General features: G+C 45.5%; 1 protein-coding gene across 8 annotated transcripts in view; it reads left to right on the top strand.

The window, feature by feature from the left end:
- farp1 (FERM, RhoGEF (ARHGEF) and pleckstrin domain protein 1 (chondrocyte-derived)) overlaps positions 1-26,121 on the top strand; it is a 107,495-nt gene that overhangs the window by 54,599 nt on the left and 26,775 nt on the right. For all 8 annotated transcript variants that reach the window (XM_036974534.1, XM_036974536.1, XM_036974538.1 and 5 more), the window contains exons 3-8: positions 21,801-21,905; positions 22,045-22,087; positions 22,639-22,717; positions 23,595-23,692; positions 24,186-24,300; positions 25,625-25,772. In XM_036974534.1, coding sequence (XP_036830429.1) covers positions 21,801-21,905; positions 22,045-22,087; positions 22,639-22,717; positions 23,595-23,692; positions 24,186-24,300; positions 25,625-25,772 — 588 coding nt within the window. The remainder of the gene's footprint in view (positions 1-21,800; positions 21,906-22,044; positions 22,088-22,638; positions 22,718-23,594; positions 23,693-24,185; positions 24,301-25,624; positions 25,773-26,121) is intronic.

Here is a 26,121-nt window from a genome sequence, read left to right as displayed (position 1 = left end):
TTGGTCTGTCTGTCACTGTCACTGCCAACAATGTGGCTACCTCTGGAAGCCTATTGGCAAAGCCATTACAGGGAGAAGCCAATGTACCCTCATCAGTCATTTCTGCCGCGCCGTTCAAAGCTATGGTCTGTTCTGGTTGTTGTTGATCACGGGTATTCTCTTGCCTGTTCTGTAATAGGCTGATAGCCTTGACTATATTCGCTCCGTTGTCAGTTACGACAAGTAGGATCTTCTCCTCTGGTATGTCCCATGCATCCAGTGGGCAGTCAATTAGCACTCCGGTGTGTGGATCCTAAATCCAATGGAGGTTGAGCAACACCACATGCTGTGCCTTGGAGGAAGGGTGATATTCCCATAAACGAAGCAGTCCGTCCTTTTCTTGCTCCATCCGTCTACATACAGGGTTATTTTTCATACCTCTTTCTGTACCCATTAGCAAAGCAATCAACCCTTTTCTTCGTGCAGCGCCAGTCGTTTTAAAATGGGGTTTTACATTTCTGAAGGCTGGCTCATCACGGTCTTGTGGACTTGCCAGACTGGATGAATAAATTAACCAGTGCTTCTTATCTTTCTTTTTTACTCATTTTAATTAGGTTGCCATGTTTCTGCCCTTTTCAGGCAAACTGCTAAAGTGGGTTGTCCTAACGTTGACATGCAGCTATTAATAGCTGGTGACTGTCTCACCTTGTCTTTATCCAGAAATTGTTTGTAGGATTCTTTGTGGGCGCTGTCCAGATGAACTTTAAGGTTGGTTTGGTTTTCCCTTTTCTCTGTTCTACACGCTGCCATCTTCTGTTCCACACGCTGCCATCTTCTGTTCCACACGCTGCCATCTTCTGTTCCACACGCCGCCATCTTCTGTTCCACACGCCGCCATCTTCTGATCCACACGCCGCCATCTTCTGTTCCACACGCCGCCATCTTCTGTTCCACACGCCGCCATCTTCTGTTCCACACGCCGCCATCTTCTGTTCCACACGCCGCCATCTTCTGTTCCACGCGCCGCCATCTTCTGTTCCACACGCCGCCATCTTCTGTTCCACACGCCGCCATCTTCTGACACATTTGCTTTTTTCCTTTCCAGCTAAATATTCAAAACAACTTTACCTTTTTCCTGCCACCATTGGATTTCTTCCCTGTTAGCTACTGATAGCTAGTCATAGTGACGCACAAGCTAGACCTAATTTGAAACAACACCGTCTACTGGAAACATTTACCCGCCAGATTCAGAAAACCTTGAAAAGTTTAGAAGTGAAAAAAACTAAAACTGAAAAAAATAAATAATATATTTTTAATTTTAGTTAGTTTTGGAGTCAAAGATAATAGTTTCAGTATAGTTTTTGTTTTTCAAAAGTATTTCTTCATTATTTTATTTGTTTTCTATAATAACCTTGCTTTGGTCTTTTAGACAGTTGTCATCTTGAAATGCAATAAGATCTCCACTGCACATTAAATGCCAACTCGATAGACGATAACAATACATTGTCCGCATTCTACTAGTGATGGGAGCGATATAGTTACATATCGTGATATTATTTAGATACAAGTAGACTTATCGATTTGTGAAAATCGCTAGGTAGTGTTAGCTAGCGCTAGTCGGCATTACCTGCTCCAAAACTCTTTTTTTATCCTATAGCTTATTCTCCTTTTCAAATAGTGAGCGAACAAGTTTTCAGCACTTTTATTTTCATGACCATGAATATTGTATTGTGAGGTCCCTGGCAATTCCCAGACCTACATTCTACCCCTTCACTTTAGTAGCCTCTTGAAAAATGTGCACAAGTACATTGAAATGCCTTTCTTGCAAGCTCTTTCCCATCAATGCAGTACTCAATATCATTAGTACTATGAACGTAAAGTAGAACAAAAACACAAAGAAAGACAAACATGAGAAGGTAAGTAAGTTCTGTACAGGGTCAGTGCCAATCCCATATTTACAGTGTGCAGTGATACTGGAGTGGTAGGGGTAGATATATATAAACAGAGTAGCAGCAGCGTATATGATTGTATGAGTGTGTGTTGCATGAGTGTGTGTGTGTGTGTGTGTGTGTGTGTAGGGAGTGTCGGTGTGCGTGTGTAGAGTCCTCTGAGTGTGCCTATACAAAATTTAAAGGTCAATGCAGATAGTCCATGTAGCCATTTTGTTAGCTATTTAGCAGTCTTAAGGCTTGGGGATAGAAGCTGTTCAGGAGCAAGTTGGTGTCCGAATTGTTGCTCCAGTACCGCTTGCCCTGCGGAAGCAGAGAGATCAGTCTATGGCTTGGGTTGCTGGAGTCTTTAAAACATTTCCGGGCCTTCATTTCACACCGCCTGATATAGAGGTCCTGGATGGCAGGGAGCTCGGCCCCAGTGATGTACTAGGCTGTCAGCACCACCCTATGTAGCGCCGTGCGATCCAGGGTGTTGCAGTTGCCATACCGAGCAGTGATGTAGCTAGTCAAGATGATCTCAGTGGTGCAGCTGTAGAACTGACTTCCTTCCAGTAGGCTTTCTCATCGTTGTCAGCAAACTTGATGATGGTGTTGAGTGCCACGCAGTCTATCCAGTTGCAAAGGGTGACAAGCTTGGAGGGGGCTATGGTGTTGGAATGCTGATCTGTCGTCAATGACCAGTATTTTCACAAAGGTATTCTGCTTATCTAGGAGGGTGAGGGCAGTGTAGTGCCATTGCGATTTATGTCGTCAATGGATCTGTTGGGGTGGTATGCAATATGGAGTGGGTCTAGGGTGTCTGGAATGATGGAGTAGATGTGTGCCATAACCATCCTTTCAAAGCACTTCATAGTCACTGTAGCAGGTAGACTTAGAGAACAAGAATAATGGTGGTCAGCTTGCGATGAGGGGATTACAGACTGGGACAAGGAGAGGTTGAAAATCAACGTGAATACGCCTGCTAGCTGTTCTGCGCATGTAATGCTATTTTCACTTTGCGTCTTAACATAAATCCACAAGCGTTCTATAATTAATCAAAATCAAATTTTATTTGTTACATATGCTGAATACAACAGGGAGACCTTACAGTGAAATGCTTACTTACAAGCCCTTAACCAACAATGCTTTAGGTAGTTTAAGTGACTGTGCATAGATTATAAACAGAGGGTAGCAGCAGCGTAAAAGGGGTCTGGGTAGCCCTTTGATTATCTGTTCAGGAGTCTTATGGCTTGGGGGTAGACACTGTTAAGAAGCCTTTTGGACTTTGACTTGGCGCTCCAGGATCACTTGCTGTGTGGGAGCAGAGAGAACAGTCTATGACTAGGGTGGCTGGAGTCTTTGACAATTTTTAGGGCCTTCCTCTGACACCGCCTGGTATAGAGATTCTGGATGGCGGAAAGCTTGGCAGGAAGCTACGCACTACCCTCTGTAGTGTCTTGCGGTCGGAGGCCATACCAGGTAGTGATGCAACCAACATGCTCTCGATGGTGCAGCTGTAGATGTTTTTGAGAATCTGAGAACCCATGCCAAATCTTTTCAGTCTCCTGAGGGGGAATAGGCTTTGTCGTGCCCTCTTTACAACTGTCTTAGTGTGTTTGGACCATGATAGTTTGTTGGTGATGTGGACACCAAGGAACTCGAAGCTCTCAACCTGTTCCACTACAGCCCCGTCGATGAGAATGGGGGTGTACTTGGTCCTCCTTTTCCTGTAGTCCACAATCATCTCATTTGTCTTGATCACGTTGAGGGAGAGGTTGTTGTTCTGGCACCACACGACAAAGTCTCTGACCTCCTCCTTATATGTTGTCTCATTGTTTTCGGTGATCAGGCACTGTTGTGTCATCAGCAAACTTAATGATGGTGTTGGAGTCGTGCCTGGCCATGCAGTCATGAGTGAACAGGGAGTACAGGGGGGGACTGTTTAGTCCCAGGGTCCTTAGCTTAGTGATGAGCTTTGAGGGCACTATGGTGTTGAACATGAGCTGTAGTCAATGAATAGCATTCTCATGTAGGTGTTCCTTTTGTCCAGGTGGGAAAGGGCAGTGTTGAGTGCACTAGAGACTGCATCATCTGATGGAGCGGTATGCAAATTTGAGTGGATCTAGGGTTTCTGGGATAATGGTCTTGATGTGAGCCATGACCAGCCTTTCGAAGAGCTAAACTTCATGGCCACAGAAGTCAGTGCTATGTTTCGGTAGTCATTTAGGCAGCTTACCTTAGTGTTCTTGGGCACAGGGACTATGGTGGTCTGCTTGAAACGTGTTGGTATTACAGACACAATCAGGGACAGGTTGAAAATGTCAGTGAAGACACTTGCCAGTTGGTCAGTGCATGCTGGATACACGTCCTGGTAATCCGCCCTGCGGCCTTGTGAATTTTGACCTATTTAAATGTCTTACTCACATCGGCTACGGAGAGCGTGATCACACAGTCGTCCGGAACAGCTGGTGCTGTCATGCATGTTTCAGTGTTACTTGCCTCGAAGCGAGCATAGAAGTAATTTAGCTCTTCTGGTGGGTTTGTGGCTGTGCTTCCCTTTGTAGTCTGTAATAATTTGCAAGCCCTGCCACATCCGACCAGCGTCGGAGCTGTTGTACTACGACTTAATCTTAGTCCTGTATTGACGCTTTGCCTGTTTGATGATTCGTTGGAGGGCATAGCGGGATTTCTTATCAGCTTCTGGGTCCTTGAAAGTGACAGCTCTAACCTTTTAGCTCAGTGTGGATGTTGCCTGTAATCCATGGCTTCTAGTTGGGGTATGTACGTATGGCCACTGTGGGGATGACGTCATCAATGCACTTAAGGGTGAAGCCGGTGACTGATGTGGTGTAATCAACAACGCCATCTGAAGGATCCCGGAACATATTACAGTCTGTGCTAGCAAAACAGTCGTGTAGCTTAGCATCTGATTCATCTGACCACTTTCTTATTAACCGAGTCACTGGTGCTTCCTTTTTTAGTTTTTGTTTGTAAGCAGGAATCAGGAGGATAGAATTATGGTCAGATTTGCCAAATGGAGGGCGAGGGAGAGCTTTGTACGCGTCTCAGTGTGTGGAGTGAAGGTGGTCTAGAGTTTTATTTTCCTTCTGGTTGCACATTTAATATGCTGATTTGAAATTTGGTAAACTCATTTGTTTCCCTGCATTGAAGTCCCCGGCCACTAGGAGCACACTATTAGGTTGTGTTTCTTACATCTGCAAACAGCTAGTTGTCTAAATCGTCAGCTGCTAATGTTAATCGCTAGTTAGTTGGCTAGCTAGCTAATAAATGTACTGAGTCAGAGTAAACATAGCTACCTATACAACCTGATACCAGTGATAGTGTAGGCCTAAATCAGCATGTTGTTTGTGCAAAAGTATCTTCTAAACCAAAGAGGATTAGGCAAAACATGAATATGTTAGCTACATGCAGTACATAAAGTAGCTAAGAGAGAACATTTAATGTAGCCAAAGATTATAGGGTCCCCTAGGAAACACTGACCAACACTTTGGTTCCTACCCTCCCACAATAATTCATAATTTGTTGTCATGTCAACAACCCTGCATTCAAAGTGCCCACTAGAATATTATAACAGTGGAATTAGAATGACTATTATAATTCCAACAGTTCAACAGTGTTTTGTTATAAATCGCAAGTTAAATCGAAATTGCAACATTTGGCAAAAAATAAGGCCTAGATTTTTTGCCAATATCGTGCAGCCCAATGTGGCAGTGTGGAAATGATCTCAAAAGAGTGCAGGAAATGCAGAAAATGATCTTTGGTTGAAGTTGAATTGAACAGTATAGAACAATCAGAATGGAGAAAGACTAATTGAAATCACTTAGAATGTATGTGTTGCCACCCCAGGATCACCCACTCACTACTCATGAAGCAAATTTGAATTTCTATTATTAAAAAACGTAAAATCCCGTCAACGTCCTTTTAAATACTGTGATATTATATTTTGTCCATAATTGCCCAGCCCTACAGCTTCCTTTGTAGTCCGTAATGGACTGGATCCCCTACCACATGCTGCGGGTGTCGGAGCCTGTATAATGGGATTCCACCCTGTTCCTATGTTGTCTCTTTGCTTGTTTGATGGCTCTACATGTTCGTGCCATAGCCTATGGTTGGTTGGCTGCGATAGACCGATATGCGTTAGCCCTGTCCTTTAGCTTAGCGCCAACCTCTGTTAACCCAGGGCTTTTAATTGGGGAAACAACTAACCTTCCCCGTGGGGACAAAGTCGCCGATGCATTTCCTAAGGAAGCCGGTGACTGACTGCGGGGGTTAGCTCGCGCTGACGCTATCGGTGGAGTCCTGGAACACATTCCAGTCGGCGCTAGCAAAGCAGTCCTGTAGTATAGCCTCCGATTCAGAGGACCATTTCTCTATGGAGCGTGGGACTTGAGCTTCTGCTTGTAGACGTGCAGGAAGTATAGATCCATGACCATGATTGCTGAAGGGGGGACGAGGGAGGGCCTTGTATGCTTGCTTGTGGGTCGAGTAACAGTTGTCTAGGATTTTATCACCCCTGGCGAACGAGATGGGTTGATGGAAGTTGGGCATCGTGTCTTAATGACACCCAATTAAAATCAAGCATGGTTTCCTGCTTGTTTATAGCCTCGTACAGTTGGTCAAGTGCCAGCTTGTTGTTTTTATTTTCCTGACGTGACATATGTACAGCAGTCAAGACAACAGCTAAACTCTCTCAGGTGATAGAAGGGTTGGCATTTGACCATCAGGTATTCCAAGACGGGTGAACAATGAGTCGAGCTTTCCCCTGCGGTAGAGTGAGCACACCATTTGCTTTTGATGAAGAGGCATACCCCTCTCTCGATTTACCTTGAGTCCCTGAATCTACAGTCTTAAGAAGTGGATTGTGTGATCAGAATGGCCGGAATGGCCATCAGAGGTCCAGGGATTTTGCCCAAAGATTCAGTTGAAACAGGATTTCATGTGACTTCACTTGTCTTATTAGGCTACATTAAGAACTTTCAGATGAATGGCCTGTACTTTAACCAGTATTAGAGGGAGGTACATTAATAATTCACAGTTAACACTAGATTGGGTTAGTCTTATTGAATCAGCTGATACTGACACAGTGCAGTAACTGCATGTTTTAGCAGCCACTAGGCTCCCAGGCCTCAGGTAAACTATGTGTTAAATGGTTTTGGGTTTAAACCGAAACAACGATACATCTCTTGATGCTGAATGCCTTCAATGGTGGCACACTGTACATCTCCTAAGTGATACTGCTGTGGTCCATGTTAAAACTGTTCCTGGTCCTTTTCTGTTGACGTGGTTGGTCTCAAGGAACCTCAGGGAATATATGGCTCATCTCTGACCACCATCCACTAAACATCACTCTGATCAATGGCTGACAGCTTACTGCAGCTCGACACCCGTCATTTGGTTTCACTGAAGAGGCCTACGGAACTTTTTTGCGAGTTTAATGTTTACTGTCAATTTTATTGTTTATTTCACTATTGTTTGATCTATTTCACTTGCTTTGGCAATGTGAACATATGTTTCCCATGCCAATGAAGCCCCTTTAAATTGAAATTGAATTAAGCCCAGAATGATATGTGATGGTCAATTTCTGATAAAGCCCCTCTGTGGGACTGGGTGTTAATCCTGTCAGAATGGGGTGTTCTTGTTATTCTCAAGCCTCTAAAGCTACTCTCACAGAGCACAGTGGGGGGCTTGGCTGTTCTCCAGACCTCAATGTGTGAACCCGTGGACTGAGTGCAGGCCCCATCCCAGGTCCTATACTATGTCCTTCTATGGAACTGTTTCAAGCACACACAATAATACTGCAATGTGTTCGAATCCTTGTTTTATATTTATAATGATCTCCCTGAAATACTTTTTATGTTAGCGATTCACAAACCATTTAGCGGGAGCCATCAGCATTCCTCCAGAATGGAAATGGTTCCAGTTTTATTAAGGGATTAAGAATTAAAACCCTTTTTTAAGTTGCCATGGTTACAGGCTTCGCTCTCTCTCCCAGGGTGCAACATTTGTATTCTGTTGTCACAAAGACCTACATTCCTGCTGGACCGTCAGCCTGCGGCCATGGAAGGAGCACCAGCCCCTCGTTTCTGCAGGGCCGTCTGTGTGTTAGTTAGAGGACCTCCTATGGCAGCCCTGAATGTGAGAATTCAGCGAAGGGATAGAGCCGCTGTTGGCACTCTGTGGAATGCTACTAAGCTGATTCCACTACAGTTCTATTCACGATGCTGACAGGAGTTGGTACAAGCAGGTCTGACTGAAATTTGGGATGCGGCGGCACAAGCTGATACATGTCAGAAGACAGATGACAAACGATGGCATCCCTAAATCCTTCTTTTGCGGATGCAGTCATTTAGAATCGGCTAGAGTTGGCCATGTGTCAGAGTTATAAACATGGGTGTAGCCTTACATGCCCTCTAAATACTGCTCCAACACCGCTGGCTTTACCCTTAATCAGAGTATTTAATCAAGAAAGAACACTCAAAGTCCAGCTGTCCGGGCCTCCAAAGTCCCATGGCTGTTCCCATAGAGAATATATGCTTTTAAAGCCCCCCAAAATGTTTTGTTTTACCATCACCCTATCGCGTGAGTTAGTCTTGACGTTGTATTGAGTGCTGTGACATCCATCCCAATCTTACTGCAGTGTGCAAGTGGTCGGAAAACGATTGAATGTGTGGCTTATGCTAAGGGGTGAGTTCAGTGGGTTAAAAAGAATTGTCCTCAACACTCTCACATCATGTGAGCTTAGCGTCCAGTAGCACAAAGCCAGTGTGATGTCGTGGTCTAGAAGATTGACTATCCATCGGTCTCAATTATTGTTCTACTCCTCATTAAACCACATCCAATAACAAATAATTACATTTGCGCTGTATATTGGTTTAATCACGATCACATGATGCTAACCTAGTATGTGGAGAACCCTGAATGTGATTCAATCAACTCGTCCCTGACACAAAGGTCGTAGGTTGAAAGAGACTTGTATACTGGTATTGACCATACATCACTGTGGAGCCTGTCAAAAACAAACTGGAAATGATTTCTTGGTTGTTGACCTTAATCCCCATCCCTAGGAAGTACAGTGCCTTTAGCCCAGGATCTGCTTTCTCCCAGATCAGGTCTATTTGGACTGACTAACTGGGGATCTAGAGGAAACTCCTCTCATTGACCGCCATATTTAGTTCTTTAATAATTAAACAAGATAGTTGCCTTTATGTGTTTTATATTGACTTATTTATTTTCTTAAATACACATTCCTGTAGTTTAATTTCCATATAATAACTTTTGTGTAGTTACCGTTCAGCTAATACTGTAAAAAAATAAATAAATAATTTTTTTTAAAAAAGTTTATTGGAGTAGAATTGAATAACCAAACATTTTCCCAGTGGGAGATGTTGATGTTCCATAGCTCCATAAATACTTTAATATCGTCATACCTATTTAATTTGACAAACTTGATGCTAGCATTCTTTTGTTCTAGCGTGCCAATTCTCTTTGTGTTTGACGGTTTTGTAGGTTCAGTTAAACTGAAACTGGCCTTCCCTGTGGGGAGTACCCTGTAGAGTGACAGTGGATTTGTTGTGCTGAAGGTTAAGTCGTTTACACTAATCTGCAGGAGACACTTTGATTGGTCTTCTCCAGGAACGGAGCGTCTGTAGCTGTCATCATTTATTACCAGGAGGATTATGGGTAAATGAAAGGTTCCATGGGGCGGTACCACCAGCCGTGTCACTTCCTAGGGGAGACCTGCCCCCTCCTCACGCACCTGTTGACTTTCCCACTACACCCTGCCTTAGCCCTAACCACAGATCTAGGATCAGATCACCTAACCGCAAATCCAAACCGTGACCATTAGGAGGATGGCGGTCAGAGGCTACGTCCACCTACTCCGTCATAGCCTAGTCTCCCTTCACTCTGTTGATGCCCACCACAGGGTCACCGTGTGGGTAGGCTAGTTTGAGTGAGAGGAAAGTAAAACATCCCAGGGCCATGTCCCATTACTCCTACCGCCTGTGTCTGTTCTGTGTTTGACTCTCTCTCTCTTTTCCCCAGACAGAGGCTGTCTCCCACACTGCTAAGTCATTAGTGAGGTGTTGTCATTTGGGATATAGGGCTTTCTCCGGCAGTAACGTAACAGCAGTAAGTTAGAGATGGTTTACCGCACTCTCCTTCCCACTCCAATAATATTGGCCGATTATTATTATTATTATATATATATATATTTTTTTTTTTCCCCTGTAACTGAATATCACTGCAAACAATCAAATACTGTTATCACTCCACATTTTGCTGTTGCGGAACCCTTCAACTGGGGGTTGCAGTTGCGCTACCATTTGCAGTTGGTATAATTAACATTGTGTTGGGCTCTGTGGATCTGCTGTGCTGGTCTCTGATATTAATGACGAAGAACACTTTATAATGTGTCTGCACTAAATCTAATATACAAAGCCCTCTATTTGGCCTTCTAATTCTCCTCTCTCTCATGCATTCTCTCACACACACACACACAGATTTGTCTGTTCCGATATCGCCAAACCGTTATTTTTACAGACAGAGGCCCATAATTACGTACAGTTGACTTTCATATACTTTGGTGAAGAAACTACATTCAGAAGCCCGTGTCCCATCAACTACATGTCTGCTGCATGCAGCCATTCAGACCTGACCTGAACCATAGAGAGAGTACCTGGCCAGCAGCCTTGGATGTTTCTGAAGCTAAGCCCAGGCTGCTAATATAACAGCTGTTCTTCAGGTTCTTAAACACTGGCTAATAATCTGTCATGTGTATAACTGTCTCATACTCACACCTAGGCCTATTCCAAGGATCATACAGATTAGTCAAAGTTCATGACTCCGGAGGTGATGCTGTGGTTAGCAGAGAGGTAAATGAGCCTGGCCTGTTATGGCATGTTTCGGTAGGATTTACTGTGTAAAGGACAACTGCGTGGCTGGTTAGCTCGCGGCCTCAATGGACTGTGATGGCTTTAGGAAGTCTCCACCCTGTTTCTTACCTCGCATGCGTACTATAGTTGCTCCCTCAGTCAAGCTATATAGGTTTGAGTTGGCATCTTCTTGTGCCCTCTCCTCTCAGGTTCACTCCCTGTCTGTTTACATGGACCTCAATCTGCAGAGAATTGACAGAGGCATGAATGAGCAAATCAATTTATGCTATTCTTTTTTTCCCCATCCATTGGCTTTGACCTCAGCCCATATTTCAGTCTGTTTGCGATTAACAGAAGCTGGCTTCAGTCATGCTGTATTTGCGGGCACTGAGTGGCATATTGGCAGATTTGGCACACTGCTGGGCTGGCTGTATGGCTGATCTGAGATTATCTGTATTGGGCCTTTTCCAAAATGCTATCATTCAACGCAGCTCTCCAGATCTAACAAAGTGTTCTGTCCTGAGATACTGTGTGGTTTAAAGGTCAAATGAGATTGGACCATCAACAATATATGATATCAAATGACATCCGAATCAACTTTTTGTTGTGTGTTTGTATGCAGATCTGGATCGTGCGCAACATTTTAAACAGCACATTCACCTTTTAATGATGTTGAGATCCTTGAGCACTTCATTAATCTGTCAATTATCTTATTGATTGCCTTGGCTCTCAAGTACTGTACTGTGGTGTGTTTAAAACCAGTGCCCATGTTCATGAAGACTCTGAGAGTAGGAGTGCAGATCTGGGATCAGTTTAACCTTTTCATTCATAACGAATGAGATTACGTGGACAGGGGTGACCCGATCCGAGATCCGCACTCTCACTCTGAGGCGCTTTATGAACTTCGGGACGAGGTCAGAGATGTCCTCTGCTGTTTCTCTTGGAGGCGTGTCCCGTGCATGAGCCACGCAGGTCCTCGTGGGAGCTGAGGTGCTGTCTATTTATTATGGTGTCCAATTACAACACCTCACGGCACCCCTGTAACAACTGACGCTTAGCAGCATTCTATCAGCCCATAAAGTCGTTTTTTAAAAGGGTGTAACAACAATGGCACCTGATGAAGATATTCAGGAAAACCATTTTTTAATGGGGCATCACTCGCTAATCGACCATTTAATGGAATGTGATTTGCTTGTTCTGCGGGGAGGCTAACAGTGCTGAAACAAACATCTCCTGTCTGTCTTCTTTACAAAGACAATGTTGGTAATAGGATCTTATCACCTCAAAGTGATGATGTTGCCTCTATTTGATAAGGGACATACTGTAAATGCTTATCTCTAGAGCAGCGAAAGAGTCATGACAACAACACAACTCTAACCGGGGGGGGGTCCCTCCACTGTTTCCCTTTAAGGATGGATTATACCATTTTAAAACACGGCACATTTCCTTGTCATTTTCTGTATTATTTTATGTCATTGTTTGTTGTATGTCACTTTCTGGACATATCTGGAGTGGGAGAAGAGGAAAGTGTCAGTTGCTGCTGGGGAAAAGCATCCTACACAGAGTGACAGTAATCCCTGGCTTTGGGAATATTTGTGGCTGACAGTTTTAAGCGAAGCAGCATGGTGCCGGAATTTCAAGTGTGCTGAAAAGGATTGGGGGACGAGAGGGGAAAAGAGGGCCAGCCTTTCAGTAATTCCAAACTTCCTCAGAAACCCCCTGCCCCTCCGTTTATTTCCATGATCCTCTAAGCCAGCCATGAAAGAGGTCTCCAGCTGTAGAATATACACAATGTCATGGTTATGTGGAGCACAAGATTGCTAAATGTTGTGCCCAAACCTTTTGCTTTGCCCCAATGTTGTAGCCTATGCTGTCTAAGCTTCCCCTGTGTTTTGTTGACGTGTTCTGTAAAGAGAGGGCAAAGCAAGGCTGTAAAATCAATTGGGTGATTTGCAGCATTAAGATGAACAGTAGGAGACTCTCAGAGCACAGTGACGCACTGTTTTCCATTCTGCAGCGCAATGGTCACAACAGGACACTTCATTATGCTTATATGCAATTATATGCAAAAATCAATATGTTTCAAGCTGTCTTCTCCAAGGCGAGCACATTAAAGCCAGGCACCATGGAGGCAGTTTGGGAGAAAGAGGGGGAGAGTCAAGGGATGGAGGGAGAGGAGCCACACACAAAAATCAAGCCATCCTCAATCTCTTTAGCCCCCCAGTCCCCTCTGAATCCTGGGGACATTCCTGTCATGGCTTTTCTCTCCAGCCTCAGAGGTTTGGTTGCTGTGACATAATGACTTTGACAGCTGTGGCGGCCAGATCCCCACTTTTGCAAAAACTGTATGTCGCTGTGTTTTTATCCGCAGCTTGGGGTTTGGGCTTGGGATGGAATGTGGGAAGAGTCGGGATCTTATCTATGATCCTTTTTCAAGTAAAATATCCATGCATTTTATCCACTAAATAACACACTTTTACAGTCTCCCTTGAAGTAAATTAAGCTCTTATTTTTTAACCGCACCCCCTTACTGTAAGGGTTGTCTATCCCAGATCACTCACACACACACACACACTCACTCACTCACTCACTCACTCACTCACTCACTCACTCACTCACTCACTCACATACTCACATACAGTGCCTTGCGAAAGTATTCGGCCCCCTTGAACTTTGCGACCTTTTGCCACATTTCAGGCTTCAAACATAAAGATATAAAACTTTTTTTGTGAAGAATCAACAACAAGTGGGACACAATCATGAAGTGGAACGACATTTTATTGGATATTTCAAACTTTTTTAACAAATCAAAAACTGAAAAATTGGGCGTGCAAAATTATTCAGCCCCCTTAAGTTAATACTTTGTAGCGCCACCTTTTGCTGCGATTACAGCTGTAAGTCGCTTGGGGTATGTCTCTATCAGTTTTGCACATCGAGAGACTGAAATTTTTTCCCATTCCTCCTTGCAAAACAGCTCGAGGTTGGATGGAGAGCATTTGTGAACAGCAGTTTTCAGTTCATTCCACAGATTCTCGATTGGATTCAGGTCTGGACTTTGACTTGGCCATTCTAACACCTGGATATGTTTCTTTTTGAACCATTCCATTGTAGATTTTGCTTTATGTTTTGGATCATTGTCTTGTTGGAAGACAAATCTCTGTCCCAGTCTCAGGTCTTTTGCAGACTCCATCAGGGTTTCTTCCAGAATGGTCCTGTATTTGGCTCCATCCATCTTCCCATCAATTTTAACCATCTTCCCTGTCCCTGCTGAAGAAAAGCAGGCCCAAACCATGATGCTGCCACCACCATGTTTGACAGTGGGGATGGTGTGTTCAGCTGTGTTGCTTTTACGCCAAACATAACGTTTTGCAGTGGTCTGATACTCCTTCCATTTCAATATTATCGCTTGCACAGTGCTCCTTGGGATGTTTAAAGCTTGGGAAATATTTTTGTATCCAAATCCGGCTTTTAACTTCTTCACAACAGTATCTCGGACCTGCCTGGTGTGTTCCTTGTTCTTCATGATGCTCTCTGCGCTTTTAACGGACCTCTGAGACTATCACAGTGCAGGTGCATTTAATACGGAGACTTGATTACACACAGGTGGATTGTATTTATCATCATTAGTCATTTAGGTCAACATTGGATCATTCAGAGATCCTCACTGAACTTCTGGAGAGAGTTTGCTGCACTGAAAGTAAAGGGGCTGAATAATTTTGCACGCCCAATTTTTCAGTTTTTGATTTGTTAAAAAAGTTTGAAATATCCAATAAATGTCGTTCCACTTCATGATTGTGTCCCACTTGTTGTTGATTCTTCACAAAAAAATACAGTTTTATATCTTTATGTTTGAAGCCTGAAATGTGGCAAAAGGTCGCAAAGTTCAAGGGGGCCGAATACTTTCGCAAGGCACTGTATATACTACCGTTCAAAAGTTTGGGGCCACTTAGAAATGTCCTTGTTTTTGAAAGAAACACATTTTTTTGTCCCTTAAAATAACATCAAATTGATCAGAAATACAGTGTAGACATTGTTAATGTTGTAAATGTTGTTTTCTAGACTGGTGTTTTGCGGGTACTATTTAATGAAGCTCCCAGTTGAGGACTTGAGAGATGTCTGTTTCTCAAACTAAACAATCTAATGTACTTGTCCTCTTGCTCAATTGTAATTCGGGGCCTCCCACTTTTCTATTCTGGTTAGAGCCAGTTTGCGCTGTTCTGTGTAGGGAGTAGTACAAGATCTTCAGTTCTTGGCAATTTCTCACATGGAATTGCCTTCATTTCTCAGAACAAAAATAGACTGACAAGTTTTATAAGAAAGTTATTTTTTTTCTGGCCATTTTGAGCCTGTAATCGAACCCACAAATGCTGATGCTCCAGATACTTAACTAGTCTAAAGAAGGCCAGTTTTATTGCTTCTTTAATCAGAACAACAGCTTTCAGCTGTGCTAACATAATTGCAAAAGGGTTTTCTAATGATCAATTCGTCTTTTTAAAATGATACACTTGGATTAGCTAACACAACGAGTGATAGTTGCTGATAGTGGGCATCTGTACACCTACGTAGACATTCCATTTAAAAAAATCTGCCGTTTCCAGCTACACTAGTCATTTACAGCATTAACCATGTCTACACTGTATTTCTGATCAATTTGATGTTATTTTAATGGACAACAAATGTGTTTTATCTTTCAAAAACAAGGACATTTCTAAGCGGGTGTACATATGGTGTGATTTTTTGTGAGGAAGTAGTTTGAAAGTCTTAGCCCTGGTGATGTCTCCTTCTTCCCCCCATTGTCAGTCTTAGGCTCCTGCTGCAATAAAGTCACCCTGAGCTCTGGGCTCTCCTACATGACCTGCATCTCAATGATCAGTCACTCACTTCTCGGCCCTGTTCCTTGCTTACAGTCTTGATACTCACACAAGCATGCGCGCGCGCGCGCACACACACACATACAGTCTCTTTTGGATCTTGGATGTCTTTTGGCTATTGCAGTGACATTAGCATGGCGACATTATCGCCTTTACTGTGTGGATGGGACGGACAATGAACAGGCTAATGCATGCGATCGGCATGTCAGATGATCTTTGCCGTTACATGATTTGTTATGTAAATCGAAGTAGTGGTGATTTTGATCCCTACTTTAATCCTCTCTATATGATGATGTCGTGATGCGTACATATGGTATTACTTAGCGCAGCGGCGCAGTTAAAAACAACAGAGGTGGAGAGAGCGAGAGAACACACTGCCTCAGAGACTGCCTCCTCCCTCTTCAGATCTGAAATGAAAGCACCACAAGGAGTCACCGAATGGGAATGCATCTGCTTCTGTCCTGTAACCAAGCCTCTGATCTCAGCCCGACCTAGTTTTTCCAAATGGAGAAAAAGACATAGGAATAATCTAACAAACCATTCTCAGTGCCCAGTGCAGTTTCACTGTGTCTGGCTTCCCAGATGCTGCTCTGTGCTGTGGCCAGCTGCCTGGATCCCCAGTCTCCACACACAGCCAGGCCTGGCCAGCTAGGAGACCCTGGCAGACCCAGTCCACAGCATGAAGTCTGGGGGGGACCTCAACCCTCAGACCTGCTTAGTGTCTCTCATCTCTAACCAGGCATGACCCCCTTTGTTCCATGCCTGCCTGTCTATGGAGTGTGTGTGGGACCCCCCCCCCCCAGGAGAGGTTTGGTGTGCAGTGGGCTGGCTCATGGTGGGGGAGGTGGACCGTACAATGTACTCTGCGGGGGTAGACTGGAGAGACGCAAGAGAGGGAGAGGTACAAAGCCAAACACCTGACAGCATGTTTACAAACAGCAAAGAGGCGGAGGAGAGGGAGGAGGCCTGGGTTTGGTTGTGACCACCAACACAAGCAGACATGAGTGCAGACACTGTCATCTCTGTTTACCCCTCTCCTGTCAGCTGGAGCATGTAGAGGTCAGTTTACCGAGAAGTACATGCCTCCGCTGGAACATATAAACACTGCTAACATCCGATGAGACCGGGTTCAAATAAGTTCAATCTAGACACAGCTTTCCAGGATGTCTGGCTACAATTGGTATACAGAGATGGGCTGAAATCGGATTGACACTGGCATTACTGTGCAAAGCATCTGAAAAGCTCCTTAGATGAAGGCCCAAAGCAGAGTGATTTGTGACATTCTCCTGGAACTGTAGAGGACGATAGAAATGTCAGCTGCCAAGTGTGATATTTGCTGATGTAGTGGGACCTTTTTTGATAGTGAGTTCTGTGCCATGGGGATGGGACCAGATAGTATGTGTTTGTGTACCCTGGGAGAGAAATGTGTGTGTGCAGTGAACATGTGTGCTCCCGGAAGAGGTGTGTGTGTGGTTGTGTGTCTGTCTCAATGTGCATGTCTGTGCGCACATGTGAGAGAAAGCAATGTGTGTGTATCTTATCAGCAGAGCAGGCTGTGTACTACTGTACTGTATGCAGAGTGATGGTGGCTGTGCCTTGGCAATGATCAGTCACTGTGACTCATGTGCTTCATTAATGACTGGGGTTCTTATTGTGCTGGCGGTCGCAGATGGCAGGACTATTACTGCACTGTGCCTCTGCTTTTAATCAGGCCCTCTGCTAGTCTACCCTACCCTACCCTACTCAACCCTACTACCCTACTCTACCTTACCCTACTCTACCTTACCCTACCCTACCCTACTCTACCTTACCCTACTCTACCCTACCCTACTCTACCCTACCCTACTCTACTCTACCCTACTCTACCTAGCCCTACTCTAGCCTACTCTAATATACCCTACTCTACCTTAATCTACCATACTCTACCTTACCCTACCCTACTCTACCTACCCTACTCTACCTTACCCTACTCTACCTCACCCTACCCTACTCTACCCTACTCTAGCCTACCCTATTCAACTCTACCCCACCCTACCCTACTGAACCTTACCCTACCCTACTCTACCTTGCCCTGCTCTACCATACCCTACTCTACCATACCCTACTCTTTACCTACCCTACTCTACCCTACTCTACTTTACCTTAGCCTACCCTACTCTACCCTACCCGACTCTACCCTACCCTACTCTACCATACCCTACCCTACTCTACTCTACCATACCCTACCCTACTCTACCATACCCTACCCTACTCTACTCTACCATACCCTACTCCACCCTACTCTACCATACCCTACTCTACCATACCCTACTCTACCTTACCCTACTCTACCTTACCCTACTCTACCTTACCCTACCCTACTCTACCTTACCCTACTCTACTCTACCTAACCCTACTCTACCCTACTCTACTCTACCCCATCCTACTCTACTCCACCCCACCCTACTCTACCCTACCCTACTCCACCCTACTCTACTCCACCCTACTCTACCCTACCCTACTCCACCCTACCCTACTTCACCCTACCCTACTCTACCCCACCCTACTCTACTCTACTCAACTCCACCCTACCCTACCCTAACCTACTCCACCCTATCCTACCCTACTCCACCCTACCCTACTCCACCCCACCCTACTCTACTCTACCCACCCTACTCTACTCTACCCTACTCTACTCTACCCTACTCCAACCTACCCTACTCTACTCTACCCTACTCCACCCCACCCTACTCTACTCTACCCACCCTACTCTACTCTACTCTACCCTACTCCAACCTACCCTACTCTACTCTACTCCACCCTACTCTACTCTACCCACTCCAATCCACCCGACCCTACTCTACCCTACTCTAACCACTCTACTCTACTCCACCCTACCCTACCCTACTCCACCCTACTCTACCGTACCCCACCCTACTCTACCGTACTCCACCCTATCCTACCCTACTCTACCCACTCTACTCCACCCTACTCTACTCTACTCCACCCTACTCTACTCTACCCACTCTACTCCAACCTACCCTACCATACCCTACTCCACCCTACTCTACCCTACCCTACCCTACTACCCTACTCTACCTTACCCTACCTTACCCTACCCTACTCTACCTTACCCTACTCTACCCTACTCTACCTAACCCTACTCCACCCTACTCTACCCTACTCTACCCCACCCTACCCTACTCTACTCTACCCTACTCTAACCCGCCCTATTCTACTCCACACAACCCTACTCTACTCTACCCTACCCCATCCTACTCTACCCACTCTACTCCACCCTACCCCACCCTACCCTCCCCTACTCCACCCTACCTTACCCTACTCTACTCTACCCAACCTACTCTACCCTACTCCAACCTACCCTACCCTACTCTACTCTACTCCACCCTACTCTACTCTACCCACTCCAATCCACCCGACCCTACTCTACCCTACCCTACTCTAACCACTCTACTCTACCCCACCCTACCCTACTCTAACCACTCTACTCCACCCTATCCTACCCTACTCCACCCTATCCTACCCTACTCCACCCTACTCTACCGTACCCCACCCTACTCTACCCTACTCCACCCTATCCTACCCTACTCTACTCCACCCTACTCTACTCCACCCTACTCTACTCCACCCTACTCTACTCTACTCTACTCTACTCTACCCTACTCTACTCTACCCTACCCACTCTACTCCAACCTACCCTACTCTACTCTACCCACTCTACTCCGCCCTACCCTACTCTAACCACTCTACTTTACTCCACTCTACCCTACTCTACCCTACCCTACTCTAACCACTCTACTCCACCCTACACTGCTCCACCCTACCCTACTCTACCCCACCCTACCCTACTCTAACCACTCTACTCCACCCTATCCTACCCTACTCCACCCTACTCTACCGTACTCTACCCCACCCAACTCCACCCCACTCTATTGTACTCCACCCTGCCCTACCCCAGTCCACCCTGCCCTATCCCATCCTACCCTACTCTACCGTACCCCACCCTACTCCAGTCTACTGTACCCTACCCTACTCTACTTTGAATTTCTATCCTTGACTCTGTCCCACTGGATTCCTCCTTGTTCTCCAGGAACAAGTGTTGCACTATGTTATAGTACTAAGTACAGAAAACCCAGGCTACTGACTTAGATTTCCTCTCTGTATTAAAACTAGGCCTATGACTGTTTTTCTGTGGAGAGTTCTGACACTGCTGGTTTACGGCTGGTTGGTTCTGCAGCAGCACGGCCTTGGCAGGCAGGCAGCAGTGTGGGTGGTTGTTTGGCTGGTGTCTGCTCTTGTGTCCTCTAGCCTCCTGCTCCCCTGTGGTCTCACCCACCACCCTTCCGCCATATGGAAACAGCTGGTCCTATGTGGTGGTGCCCAGAGCTCCCTACATGCCGCAGTCAGAAGGGAGAGTATTGGAGGGAGAGATAAAGCAGGGAACCTATGGAGAGGGAAGCTGTGTTGATGCTTCTTTTGGACACTCCTGTTGAATGGATTATTATGCTGGTGATGCAAGTAACTGTTTAATGAACACTGATATAAGTGAGTGTAATAATGGAAAACATTTCCCATTGGTTAGTTATGTGGGTTGCCCACTTGTGATTGGAAGAGGTCACTATATAATCCAGGAAGTAGAGAAGGCCTTAGTTTCAATGACTGCCCTTAGAGAGGGATAGCACTTGGTGGAGAAGGAGAGGAGTACGTCGTGGGTGGAGGATGTATAGAGACTAGAGTGTGTGGGGGGGGGGGGGGGCTGGAATGTAATCAGTGGAACGTAGTCGAGCGTGGTTTCCATATGCTTGATGTGTTTGATACCATGCCATTAATTCCATTCCAGCCATTACAATGAGCCCGTCCACCTATAGCTCCTCCCACCAGTAGAGTAGGAGAGGGGGGAGGGGTGCAGAAGGGTGGAAGCAGTCAGTCTCAATTGGTGCTAGGTCATTATCCTACACTCTTAGAAAAAAGTGTTCTTCGGCTGTCCCCATAGGAGAACCCTTTTTGGTTCTAAGTAGAACCTTCTGCGATCCATGCAACCAAAAGGGAACAAAAAAAGGTTATTTCAAAGGGTTCTCCTATGGGGACAGCCGATGAAGATTTTAGGTTCTAGATGGCACCTTTTTTTCTGAGAGTGTAGACAGGGTGGGACTGTTACTATAAACACTGGAATAACTGTGCTACGTTCTGCTCCGGTGAAAATCAGCCAGAAGAATGCAGCCTGGCTAAACGGCTCCACTCCCTTCCTCTCTGCCATGCTTCAGTCGTCTTAGGAGTTTTCTAATAGGAGTTGTGGCTTTAAACTGCAGTCCCTGACATCCCTTTGTGCCTCTAAATGAGGAAGGTTTTCTTCTATAAAGGCAGGGCTGCTATTTGGGGTTGCTTTGGTGTCGGCTGTGTATGTTCCCCTGGGATTGGAAAAGAAGTAGTGGGTGAAAAACAGCCAGATGACTGACTCAGACGGAGACTTCAAAGTGTTGTCGTGGAGGAATGGACCTCCTAGGTGAGCCGGGCTGCCAGTAGATCAGCTTCAAAGAGCACTGTGCCATCGACAGTCCCCACGGTGACGCTTGTAATTCAGAACAAAGTCACAGGGACAGACTCGTCCCCCTGTCTGTCTGATCCTCAGTGTCCCAACCCCTGGGCCTCCGTAGAGGGAGGGAGATGCTTTGAGCAATCATCTAGAACCTGGGAGTGAAAAGAGAGGGGGTGGTGGCGCGTTAGTCAACCAGGATATGGCTTCTATGAAGCCACCCACTATCCATCCAGTCAGTCAAACGACACTCAGTCACTACTGCAAATGTCACTATTGTTTGTCTGTGCCATTCCTCCTAAACCCCTAAGTCCTAGAGGGATGATGAGACCCAGTCCGGAATGTGCTCTGATGCTCGTTGGTCCTTGATTAGACTTGCAGATGGAGTTTGCTGAGGGGATTTCCAGTGAAATGTCAGAATGAGTCTTTGAAACCAGGGGGGGGACAATATCATCCTTAGTCCAAGTACACATTGCTCATTGAATGGTTGAGCTAGTGAATGCCAGCCAGCCCGCCTTACAGTCAAAAGACAATCACTACTGCACCATGTATTTCTGTAACTTACCCATGTCTGTTTCTATGTCTTTTACAGCAAAGAGCCTCTGGCAAGGTGGTGTTTGACCTGGTGTGTACCCACCTGAACCTCGTTGAAGGGGACTACTTCAGCCTAGAGTACCAAGACCACCACAAGATGATGGTGAGGGAAGACAAAAACACAGTACGACAGGGGTTGTTTCCCGACTAGACGGGAAGGTTGTTTCTTTGTCTAAGTGTAGAAGCTTTAAATTCGTATCTCTATGCCGACTAAGGGACGTTTGTCTTCCTTCTCTTCACAGGTTTGGCTAGACCTCCTTAAGCCAATAGTCAAGCAGCTGAGACGTAAGTAACCCAGACTTCATTACACACTTTTACACGGCAAACAATGGACAGTTCAGTCTTAATTTGCTTCAGCTAACACTGTTGTTGTTGCTGCTAACAGAAGAAAATGAATCAAGCCAAAACATGGGAACATTAAATGTCTTTGAAAGGAGACAGCTCGGCGAATTCATTTAGTTGTGGCTTCTCAAAACCACGTCTCATCTGAGCAAACTTAATCACACACAGAGACCATCTTCCTTCCAGTCGGAGGCTCTGCTGTTAAATGTTTACATCTCCAGTCATAAAACATTCATGAAGTCTTATAAAAGACTGGTCTGCTCATCTACAAATGAGGACATGTGGTGCGCAAGAGCCAATGCACTTCTTCCTTGCTATGATCAGTGTGAGAGAACCCAGATTCAGGTCTGAGTGAAGTAGAGTATCGGAAGGAATCATAGAGATTCTAAATCCTAATTCTATGATAGGAATCTCCCTGATTTTAGAATGTGTCATTTGTATTGTCTTGGCTGTGACTCTACCTATATAACCATGCCATGATCTCACACCCACAGGGCCCAAGCACACAGTCCTGCGATTTGTGGTGAAGTTTTTCCCCCCTGACCACACCCAACTACTGGAGGAACTGACTAGGTAAGACTAAACAGGAAGAAGCCTATTAAACCACGGGAGTTTTAACCAGCAACATACCAGCCACCATTTCAGAGGAACCTTCAGTCTACAAGGCTCAGCTATAAGATTTCCTAATCTACAGGTGCTTAATAATTGGAATTTGTATTCAGCTGACGAGCTGTCAGTGCATGAAGTCGTATAAGGCTGACTGCACAGCACACAGCAGGCTATCAGCTGGCATATTATGCAGTCTTTCCATTAGAGTAAGTCATTCTCGGGTCAGATCTGTGTGTGGAAACGACTGCGATGTCACAGAATATAACTGCTAATTCAGAAGTGACTAATGTGTTCCAGCCTCCCAGCAGATTTATTTCTGCCTCGGACATATAATTCACGCCGTCCATGTTTTAAACCTGCCAGGTTTTTAATGTAGCACCTTGAAATGGTGCTGGTTATTTTCATTTAAGACTAATGTTTTTCTGATGTATATTTTCTCATTCTATCATTAATTCCTTGACCCTACAGAAGGTTACAGTTGATGTTGGATGGGTAACGAAAGGCCGCTTATCCATAGACAAGACTGTTGCTCTGCAGTCCAGTTGTCTTTGTTAAATGCAGTTTTTGGGGGGGTTGTACTGTACTATGATGCAATCGTAAGGGGTCAGTCAACAGTCAGTACTTCCAGGTGTGGTGACATGCATGTGCCAAGAAGCTGTCTTTCTGAACCTGTTGTGTTATAGATCGTATTTGGCAAGCTGGGATCACCTCCAAGTGTTTCCTTTTTGAGGCTGCTCCCTCCTGCGTTGTCGTCTGACAGGTTTTCTGATGTTAACCACACACAGCCACAGTCATCCTGTTGACTCTGTTCTAACCTGTCTCGTTGTACCGTCTTGTTCAGGTACCTCTTCGCCCTGCAAGTCAAGCATGACCTTGCCTGTGGACGTCTGGCCTGCAACGACAGTAGCGCGGCCCTGCTGGTCTCCCATATTATCCAGTGTACGTCTCTCTGTTACTTTATGGCTTAGTGGACCACAGGGTCAGTAGAGAAGATGGATGTGTAGGGAAACACGTTGTGTTGCTCGTGCCGTCTTCAAAATGTGCCGACCAGGATGTGGTGCAGCATCCCAAATTGACAATCAGTGTGTTGCCATGGATACCTTTTTATAGTCCTCGTCTGAATGAAATCTGGAAAGACGGACGGCTTCAGAATAACCAAACGTGTCAGGACCCTCCCCAGAAAACACTCTTGAGAAAGTATTTTTGAAAAGTCATCCGTTCCTCAGCCTGCCAGGATTCTAATGCTAGAGGGAGCTGTCAAAGTGTGATTCTAGAGGGAAGAGACACAGATGAGGATGTATTCCATTGAATCTATTCTCATCGGTTCTATTTAGGGATGTAAGCGAATGATCCAAATGATCAACCTGCGGTGTTGCAGATACACTGCACACAATGTAATACAATGTCATAACATTAACCCTTTGTCCTCCAGCTGAGATTGGGGACTTTGAGGAGAGCCAGAGTCGGCAGCACCTCCTCAACAACAGCTACATTCCAGACCAGGTGGCTCTGATCGACAGGATCATGGAGTTCCACTCCAAGAATGTGTGAGTAACTCCTCTATAACTGGTTTGTCTGCACTGAGCTGTGTGCAGGCATTATTCAGGTCCACTCTGAACAGGAAAAGGTCGTGAAAGACCCTTATACTTTCCAAGGCAATGTTTAATACGCAGATGACACAGTCGGGGAAACTCGCCACTGAATGAATAGAGGGCTTTGTTCCAGTGTGCTAACTGACATGGCATTCTTCGTCATGTTTAGACAAGGCAAAGCCCCCTGGGCTGGTTGAGCGGTTAGGGCCTGGAGGTGCATGTGTGAATGTCTGCTTTATTAGCAACCCCGTTTGGGTCCCCAGAAAAGGTCTGGAATCTACTCGGATCACAGCCTAATGAGCAACACACCGCACCAGACTTCAGCATGGAAAACAGCTAACAACTTTGGATTTCCATTGTTGTGTCTCTCCTGTCTAGTCAGCTGACAGGTTGGCACAAGGGAAACGGTTGCTTGAACTCACTCACTGTAGCTTCTCCTACTCCCAGTATTTTTTCCCCCTATAATCTCTTTCCTAATTGGATAGTTCTGTAGTCCAGGGAGAACACACGGTGGAAGGCTTCCATATCCCACAATCCCCTCGGTGTCGTCCTCATCGTTGCAGCTGACTGGCTCTAAACATGTGCCAGGAGGACATGGTCAGCCCTTCCCTCACCCCCCAGTCCTCCACGCTACACTGGTGTCACGGCAGAGGCGGGAGATCACCAGGCAGCTGACAAGATGAAAGGAGCTCCGTTAGATTTGACTGTCCTCCCCGGCTTGTTCTTTTTCTTTTCGGTCTTTTCAGCTGATAACACTAACCACAGTTCTCCTGGCAGGGAGCCATGGCCAGAGTTAAATCTCTAATTAACTACAGCACACAGGAAACAGGAAAGCTTTTTCACAGATAAGAATTAGGGAAATGAGGTACTATGCAACTTCGTTTCTACCCAGAACTCGGTGGTGTGTGGTGTCAGCTGAATGTGGGAACACAGATTGGCTTGTGGCTTGGTCTCTCACCACATTTACAGAACATATAGGACTATGTATTTGGTGGTAGATATTATTCCGATTTAAAGTACAGTTCTTGATTTAGAGCAGCCAGGTTCAGAAGCTCAAAATGGATGTGAAATGTAACCGTTTGTTGACCTCTTTGAATTCTGACGCATCCCACCTCATCTCCACCTTGCCGTGATTGTGAAACTCATAAAAGACTTGTGTGAGACTGCGTCAAAAGAAGGGCACTATAAAGGGAATAGAGTGTCATTTGGGACATGTCCTTTGAGAGGCCTATGAGACTTACATGAGACTTGACGCAGGCTATTGTTTGTGTGCTTGTAGGGGTCAGACGCCAGCAGAGTCGGACTACCAGCTGCTGGAGGTGGCACGCAGGCTGGAGCTGTACGGAGTGAGACTGCATCCTGCCAAGGACCGCGAGGGCAGCAAGCTGAGCCTGGCCGTGGCGCACACTGGTGTCCTGGTCTTTCAGGTGACCGGCACTACTTTACAGGTCAACACAGAGTAGAGCTGGATGGAGTTAGAGGATTTGTAGACTGCTGTTTATAATTAGAAACGTACAGGATGTTTGATCCAAATGTTTGATGTGGATGGTGTAATGGCAAATGGGTCGTTTAAATGATTAACCAGCTTGGTTATGCCACACTTGCTTGCAGCTGTTCTGCTTTTCAATTGCTCTTTGAAGTGGAATTGAGTTTGACAGGCTTTTGACATGTGACAGTTTCTCTGTTCACAAATCTATTGGGATTAAGAGCTAGTTCTATTTGAGGAATGTGGAGCTGATGTTTGATGACAGGATTATTAAGACGAACAGGCTGGCT

Source organism: Oncorhynchus mykiss, chromosome 3 (genome assembly GCF_013265735.2).
Source record: "Oncorhynchus mykiss isolate Arlee chromosome 3, USDA_OmykA_1.1, whole genome shotgun sequence".
Classification (NCBI taxonomy): Eukaryota; Metazoa; Chordata; class Actinopteri; order Salmoniformes; family Salmonidae; genus Oncorhynchus; species Oncorhynchus mykiss.
Note: the sequence above shows the minus strand (reverse complement) of the source record. Positions and strands in the feature narration are given on the sequence as shown.